The sequence below is a fragment of the Equus caballus genome, chromosome 30 (genome assembly GCF_041296265.1).
Source record: "Equus caballus isolate H_3958 breed thoroughbred chromosome 30, TB-T2T, whole genome shotgun sequence".
Lineage (NCBI taxonomy): Eukaryota > Metazoa > Chordata > Mammalia > Perissodactyla > Equidae > Equus > Equus caballus.
Genome location: NC_091713.1, coordinates 33742928 through 33751693, shown reverse-complemented (window position 1 = coordinate 33751693; position 8766 = coordinate 33742928). Strand labels below are relative to the sequence as shown.

Here is an 8766-nt window from a genome sequence, read left to right as displayed (position 1 = left end):
TTGGGGTTCTTTCCATTAGACAATGTCACTGTTTGACGCTGACTTATCAAAAAGCGGTTGGAAGGAAAGAGCTTGGTCTTTTAGATTTGAGAATCTGAGTTTTACTTTTATCTTGTTTTCTGTCTGGGGAAGTGTTTTGACCTCAAGCAACCCCTTATGAAGAGCAATGACTTTAAATGTAGCGCTTGAGATGATTTAGTTAAAAGATCTAATTCACAGGAAGGTTTTTCAAATGCTCCCAGAAGTTACTTTGGTCATAGGTAATGTCACAAAATGCAAAAAATACTCGGAAAGGAGAATCACCACATTTCAGTTTTTATTTGTTGATGTTGGCTGCTTTTTAGCCATACGTCCTTCCCATGGCTTTCTGGAATCCATGACTGAAGGACAAATATGTACGTCCCATCCTAGGTATAGGACTAAAACCTTTCGCCACATGATGGGAAGAGTGAGAAATGTATTCTATTTTTTTTTTCCTGTAGTTTCTGTGTAAAAAAATGTGGTTGCCAGCTAACAGGCAAACTTAAAAAATGCCCCCAGGTTGCAAAGAGTAAAGAGTATGAATGACAGGCACTGGAGCTTTTCCCAGAAGACATCGTCCCCTGGAAGATAGTTTTGCTAATTATGAGGCTGAAATTACCAGCACAAAAACACTCTGCTGTGCTTGGCTAATACAACATAATAAAACAATGGTGTCAAGTTGAAGCACTATGAAAGTCTTTAAGGAGGCCAAAGGAGTCCTTCCCACAGTCTCATTGCAATCCCAGTTGTAAACTGAAGTCTCCAGGTACGTCAGAAAAGCACTCGAGTGCAGTCCTCGTGTTCTCAGTGTGTGGATCTCCTCAGCCAGACGGAATGCTCCTAAATCAGCCTCTCCATCACTGGGGGTGGCATCATGCTCCACATCTCCACTCGAGAGCCCTCCTTTTCCTGACGGCTTGGGCTGTAGGTTCCCTGAGTTGCCCTTTTGTTGGAGGCGACAACAGAAGCAGCAATCGCCAGAAAGAGGATCAACAACAAGGCTAACGTCACGGAGCCGATGGCGGTGAAAATGTCCGAGATCAAGTCACCTGCCAACTGGAAGGAATGAAATAATTTTGATGTGAATTATAGTACAAAGGACACTGGAACTGCCCTGGAATGAAAACCAACCAGAGCACTGGTGCCACTCAGGACGGTAAAAAGACCAACGTCTTAAATCCCAGATCATGTGGAAATGACTATGTATCTAGCATCTCAGGTCTAGAGTCAGAAGATGTGGCATGAAACGGCTCCTGTGTTTACTCTGTGTCTTAATCTCAGTGACTGAGATCATTCGTGTGACATCAAGGGCAGAGGACGAACCCACAGGTATATTTGTAAAATAGTTCTACCTCTATAGAAACATGTTATTCACAATCTCTTGCCTCCTTTGCCAAAAGTTCTGATTTTAGACTGAAAGAACGGTTGTTTTACAAGAAAATTTTGTTTTACTGAAAAATGGTTTTTTTTTGGGGAAAGGAAGCAAATTAAATTAGTTGGGTCTCATGGGAAAGATCCCAGAATAGAGAATGCTCGGCTGTGCACTAGTCTCGCAGGTGATTTCCACAGTCGGCCCTTTGATTTGGATTCAATGTGACAAATTGAATGGTTGTGAAAACACATGAGCTCGATGTTGAACCAAACATCTCGAAACAGAAAACAGTGGAGCCCTGTCAGGAGGAGCTGGATCCAGGACACCCAGGGGTGCTGTACACAGTGGTTTGGTTAATGTTGATTCCAATGTGTTTGCCTAGCACTTTTCAGCAATGGGTAACGTGAAACTGTGATTTCATTGCACAGAAATATTAAAGACAGGAAGCAGTCACTATTTGAATTTTTTTACTGGTTTTCAAAGAAATATTTCTGTCAGAGTAAAAGCAGCAGTAAGATAGTTTATCTTCTCATTTAGCTTTCTGTGTGACCTGTCACTCATTACCCAACCAATCTACTCTTACAGGTGGAATCTTGGCTGGTTTAACATCCTATGAAATTTTAAATATCTTTGCTCTCCGTAGAGTTTTTCTTCTTGTTCACTGTGCCTTAGTTTAAACCATTACATAATTAATATAATATTACCTTTCTTCATAATGTTGTCTTGGGTGTACTCACTATAAGCCCTGTTCAAATATGGCTCATTAGTTTATTCATTCATTCAACAATACTTATTGATTATCTCCTATGGACATTTTTGCTGAGGTAGGAAACAAAAATACAAAGATAAATCAAAGTTTGGAATCTGGAACTCAGATTCTGGGGATGGGAAAAGAGGAGGACACACACACATAAATAATCACAATACATTATAAATACATGTTATGATAGTGTCATAACTGAACTGCAATGGAGTGTAGGTGGAGCAATGTTGGAATGAGGCATGTGATGGTTCTTTGGAGGTTGAGTGGACATTCAGATATTTCAAGCACGAAATTCTACCTGGATGAAACAATTTGAAATAAAAAAGGGCCAAGGGATATAAAAGTCCTTAGAGTGTGGGGAAATAGAAAGAAATCCAGTGTGACCAAAGGTATGGTCCATGAATGTGGTATGTTTGAATTGGGAAAGGATTTTAAAAGTTGGGAAGATACAGAACTATAAAGTAGATTAATCTTGCTTAGAAATTGGAAAGCCATGCTAAAATTCAGACTTTGTCCTATAGTCAGTGGGGAGCTGCTGAAAAGTTGATGCAAGAGCATGATACAATCAGATCTGTATCTCATTAATTTGGTAACAGGGTGGAGGATGGGTGACACTGAAGGTGGGGAAGAAGCTGGAGGTAGAGAAAAACAGCAGTTTATTTCATTAGTCATGATAAGAGTTGACCTAGGTCTAAATTTGCCAATAGAGTGAGAATTGAAGGAAAAAATGGTTGAGAGATATATCTGAGTTAGAGGTCACTCCATGTCAGATTGTATGAGGTTGGGGAGCAGCAGAGGAAAGATAATGATGGCTGATGCTTCCACATTAGGTGACCGCGTGCACTGGGATATCATTAATTGGGGGAGAAGAAACAGGTTTGTGTAGGAAGACTACGAATTCAGTCTGGGAAAAAAGCTTTTTTCAGTGCCTGGAAGACATTCAGGTATATCGTGCTATTAGACAGTTAGAACTAATTATTTCCCCCTCTCCACTTTCACATGACTGTGGAAAATTCTGAGTCATAACAACGTTTCATCCTCCAGTTATTGGAGCTTTAGGAGTACAGCATATTGAGTTTCCTAGAATTTGGTAGTTTTTGAGAAAAAGAGTTTACCTCAACTAGAGGGTGAGTTCTCTAGCCGTGCTGTGTGGCCATCATTTTGTAAGTAACTCCATCTTTCATCTGTAAAGATAACTGTGGTATGGGAAAAATGAATAGAGCCATAGACTTGACCTTGAAGTGTCAAAAGTCTGGCACTCAGAAGGGCAGATGGAATCTGACCAGCAAAAACCATTGGTATCATCTAGGGACCTTTAGATAATGTCCAGTCTTGTTCCTGGATGTGGACTTAGTCTGTCCAGTAAATTGTGTCATCTTCAGGAGTAAAAGGCTGTTCTCCTGGATGAGTGAGTTGAGAGTGTCCACACCCATAAGGAGAACTGAGAAATCACTTGGTTTGTCTGTTTTCTGAACTATTCTGGGCTCTTCTCATCTGGTCTGAGAATTATTACACTGGTGAAGCGAAAACATAGACCCTCTCATATGCTGCCTTGTAACTAGAAAGGGAGAAGGAACCATTGGTGTAGGCTCTGTGTCCTTGTTAGCATCACAAAGAGAACCAGAGAGCTGATCCGCTTCATATATCTTGTGACCTGTGAGGAACCAGGACTCTTGTCTACACCAGCTCCACTGTTCTCAGAAATGTAGTGAGAAGGAAAGAGCAGATTCAAGTTCTGAGAGGCAGCCACTCCTGGCTGTGTGATGAAGTGGTTAAGGCTCAGCCGATGGAGCCAGAGTCCTGGGTTTGATTCACAGCTCTGCCACTCACGTGTGTGAACACCAGCAAGTTACTTCCCTTCTCAGAGACTCATATCCATCACCTATAAAACTGGATAATAATATCTCCTTCAAAGGGTGGAAGTCATGAAACACAATGGATGCGAAAGACACAAGCCATGGCCTAAAGCAAGTTCCCAACACACGAAAATATCAGAAGCCATTAATATGCCATTTATCATCATCCCTAAACCTGTTTACTTACAAAAGATAAGCCAGAACTCCCTCAATACCTTGCAGTATGACCAAGGGAGCCAACCTACAAACCTAATATTGCAAATCTAAGCTTCAGATAAAGTTTTTGATGAAACAGTTCGCCCAACTATATCAAATAGGGCATGTCATTAAGCTTTGGAGTAAGGCTGAACGAGTAGGGTTTTGAAATCCCCTCTTGAGGGCCCTTTGCTTTTGAATTCCCATGGTTGAAAGGCCTTTTTTTTGCTCTGCTATTCTTCGACTGTGCTTAAAATACCCAGCACGGGAATGGATCTTTTGATAACGGAAACTGCTGTGACACATGAACTGATAGAGGCCTCCAAGGGCGGGACTGTCCTGAAAAACAGCATGGATTTGAGGCCAGAAGTGTTTGGATGGGTTAGACTTCTAACACTGCACTTTTGAAGAATCTTTTTCTGAAAAGACATACCCCAAATTAATTAAAAATTTCATGTAAAATTATCTTTTTAAAAAATGGCTTATACTGCGATCGGTATGGTTACTATGTTCACATCTTTTTTAAATGTACATGTTACATGTGATTAAAGTAAACTGCGATTACATTGAACTCTATATCTGCAGAATAAAATCAGTAGGTGTTTCATTTATTTTTTTCCCCCAAAGAAGATTCATTCTGAAATATGGACTTGTTGTAGCCTATGTATGACCCAAGGCATGGTTACAATCCAGCATTCTGAGGTGAAACTGTTAAAACTTATTTTGAACCTTCTTACCTGAGAGGATGCTGGAATGTACTGGAACCATACATGAGCTTTTATTTTCTTAAATTACAGAAAAGGCATTTTATGCTGTGTTTCTTCTGAAGAGAGATTGGAAAGAGCATGTACTTGCTAAACAGACAGAAATGGGTTTGAATCCAGTTTTGCTGCTGGTGTTGTATACTTAAATATGGGAATTTAATAATTCCCATAAAATGAGGATAATAATTCTCATCTCTTAGAACTGTTCTGAGAATTGGCAGCATTCACGCATATATAGAGCTTCTCATGATGCGCAGGTGCAGACGGGAACTCAATCCTTGTTGTGGCTCTTGGTTTTTCTTATCCAGAGTGACCCTTCCCTGGCTGATTTCCTTGGTCCTGCTTGCGTTTCAGAACTCCTACCATCCACAGCCTACCCTTGTGAAATGTCAGCGCTCAGAGCCGAGCTTGGGGACAATTGAGGGACAGTCCGTTATCACCCTCACAGCGCTGAGGGGGAGCTGGCGATCTGGCCCATCAGGATCAGCTGTTCCCTCACTGATTGATTGCTGAGCAGTGAATCTAATTTGGAAAACACAAAGTGAGCTGGTTTGTCTGGAAAGAAAAAGAAATGGGACCATTTCTGTCCACAGCATCAGGATGTGCCTGTCATAATATTTAGGGCTGACGACAGCATTCAGAAGAATGTGAAAACAATAAACACATCGGAAGGAGCCCGGAAAAAATATGAAGCATTACAGGAGTTCTTGGGAAACTTAACGTCACATTTCCGAGTTGAAGGAAGTGAAAATGTGAAAGCTTTGACTTAAAGTGAGGAAATTCAAGGTCTGACGTTCCAGGTACCACCTTAGGTCCTTCTTTCTCTCGTGCCTGAGTTTTGTGAAATCAACAGGAGTGTGTTTGTGGTTAGAAGTGGCGGCAATGTTGGGGTTAAAGATTGACTCCTGGGAAACACTACTGTAGAGTGAATTACTTCAAATCCTTCTCAGAATTTGGTTGTATCAGTTATACAGAAACATGTGGGGACAGTTTAAGATGGGAAGTTACAATGTATGAACGTGCCAGTTAATTATAGGTTACATTCCAGCTTCAATATGTGAGTTTCTGAAACTAGTTTGTGTGTGTGTGTATTTAGTGTTAACACAAGTAGCTAAGTAAGACTATTATGAAGTATTATAAGAATTAGTGATCAATGGAAAGTTTACTTTAAAGATGTTGTGTTTTTAAAACTAATTAGAATATTTGTCTTCCATCTGTATATTTAAAGCAAAATGAGGACAGCTTTTTAACTATCATGCCACAAATTAAGAAAAAAAAGAGAGAGAAATATTCTATATTTAAGACTGAGGAGAGCTGTTCTTGTGAATTACTGTTGTTACAAGTAGGTCTTCAGTTTGGTGGATGGTAAAAACCTCCCACACAGACCTGAGTCCTTGAATTCTATCTTATCAGTGAATTGCTAGAAACAGCCGTTTCCATAGCGATACTGAATATGTGCCAGAACCCTGTTTTTAAAATTAATATCACTATGGCAGCCAATTTTCAACCATAAATACACTGTCCACTTTACAGTTATTAGGGGGAAAATAGGGTCCTGAAAAGCCAAAACACAGGACGTGGGAAGTGTTGTGGCACAATGAGGGGCGATTCAGGCAGACGCTCCTTTTGCCGAATGAAAGGCTTAGCTATGTGAAGACCTGGAGGGTATCCCAGAGCCCCGGCACCTGTTCCTCAGAGCAGCAGCCAGCCAGCCGGGAGCAGAGGAGGGAGGGGGTGTCTGAACTGCAAGCCGAGTAGCATTTTCTCCTTGGCACTGCCCCATCTCTTCATCCACTGCTCTGCTTCTTCCAGAAAGCAGCCAGGCTCTCACCGAGATGGCTGAGAACCAAGCGACGGTGGGCTCCGGCCCCTCCCAGGGCTGTGTAAGACTGTCCTAAGCCGTGTTTGAAGGCTGTCACTCAAAAAAGAGGGATTCCAACTTAAAGTCTTCCACACTAATGCTCATCAGAGAATTACAGTTTCTTAGAACAATACTGACCGGGGGCCATCATGATAGCTAGGGATGGAAAAACCGGGCTGAGATGGGACAATTCAGCGTCCACAGCCCTGGATGATGCTGTCCTTGGACCCTTCCAAAATGAATTTCCCCATCAGGCCCCAGTGAAGAGGCTGGAATAGCTACTGTGGAAATTTGGTGTGGATGGATGGGAGATAAATGAGAAAGAGGAACTGGATCCAGCATAAGGCTACGTATTTGGAATTCTAGCTCTAGCTGAAACCATCTTTGTCTTTGGTACATCACCCCAAGCAAGACGTGTCCTCCTGTGGATCTTTAGGGAAAGAGCTCAATTATCCTGAGATTTGAGAAGTGCTGTGACATTGGTCATAAAAGGACATATTTATTCCTGCATTCAACAAATAGTGATTGACCACGCACTCTGCATGTGCAATACCAGCTGGAAATACAGAGGCGAGCGAAACCCTTCCCGCCCCTGCTGGTCTAGGCGTTGTCTCTGTAATTCTTGCCCTGATGTCTCACAGCCTCTTTCCCACTTAGGATGCCAGATTTGAGGCAGCAGCCTGGATGCAGCTAAAAGTTTGGAGACACTGCTTTCGTATTTTTCTCTCCTTAAGCAGGTGGTGTAAGTGATATAATTGTTTTCCTTGGAACCCAAGGCCTTTTGAGTAAAAATTCTCTCTCTCTTTGTCTCATACAAGAACCAAACCCTGGTAGCCCAAACTCAGGATTTTGTTATGCTTTTGTAAATTTATTGTTTAGAGATAATAGCTACCATTTCTGCCGACACTGGCTCGGAGGTTTACCAGATGTTGTACACACAGAAACTATTTTAATTCTCCTAACAACCCAGGGAGAGATGATCCCTTCCTGCCACCTTCTCAGGGAGGGCTTCCCCATCATCCTCTTTAATTGCAATCAGCTTGCTTTATCCCCTGCACGTAGCGCCCTGTGACGCTCTGTGGAGTTCACATGTGTCTCCCCCACTGTCATGGAAGCTCCATCAAGGTGTGCATGCCTGCCTTCCTTGCTCCTGGCTAGCACATGGAACAGCATCTGTCTCAGAGACACTGCAATGACTACTATTTGACAGAAGGCAGTTAGAAGTTAAAGAGTTTGTCCAGCAGCACACAGTGAGTGAGACACTTTATCCACACGGAACTTCTCTCTCTTGGGATTCTTACTGAATACAAACCTCAGCAAGTGTTGGACAGAGGAGCTGAAGCTGCCTGCTCTCCCGCCCACTGAAGGCGTGTGCCATGTCTGAGGTGCTGCCGGCAGCCATTGGTGAGCAGATAAGGAACCACATGATCGAAGAGCCAAGTGGCCATGAAGACAGTTGGATGTTATTGCCTTTTGTGACGCCAGCCGCAAACAATCTGTCTGTTTTTACCATTCCCTTCCCCTTATAGCCAGAGTGGACAGGTCGTCAGGTGACACAAGCAGGAGCTGCTAGAGATGATTAAAAAAAATACAAGCAGTAGCCAGGTACTCTTTTCCACACATGAAACATTATTTTTGTCCCTGTTAAGTGAACCACTGGACATTATCTTGGCCCATTTGGGTCTCAGACAGTCCTATTTCCTTCCCCTTTTCTTTTCTTCTCTTTCTTTCTTCATTCTGTAAAACAGTGGTTGCTGACTGAAGACTCAAAGTGTAAATCATACAGCTCTAGGAATCACTGACACCTGTCATTTGTCAGTCCCGAATGCCCTTTCCCTCATCATTGCTCTGCACTTGGATCCGTTCATGACCAAGTCCCTGCCATTCTCTTCTGCATTCCCGTGGTCTCAACCTGGGTTAAGACACTAACTGTC

At 42.3% G+C, this 8766-nt stretch overlaps 1 protein-coding gene across 1 annotated transcript in view; it reads right to left on the bottom strand.

The window, feature by feature from the left end:
• Positions 1-294: 294 nt before the first annotated feature.
• Positions 295-8766, bottom strand: part of CRB1 (crumbs cell polarity complex component 1) — a 198547-nt gene continuing 190075 nt past the window's right edge. The window contains exon 12 of the mRNA XM_005608035.4: positions 295-1077. Within this exon, the coding sequence (XP_005608092.3) occupies positions 862-1077 (216 nt within the window). The 3' untranslated portion in view covers positions 295-861. The remainder of the gene's footprint in view (positions 1078-8766) is intronic.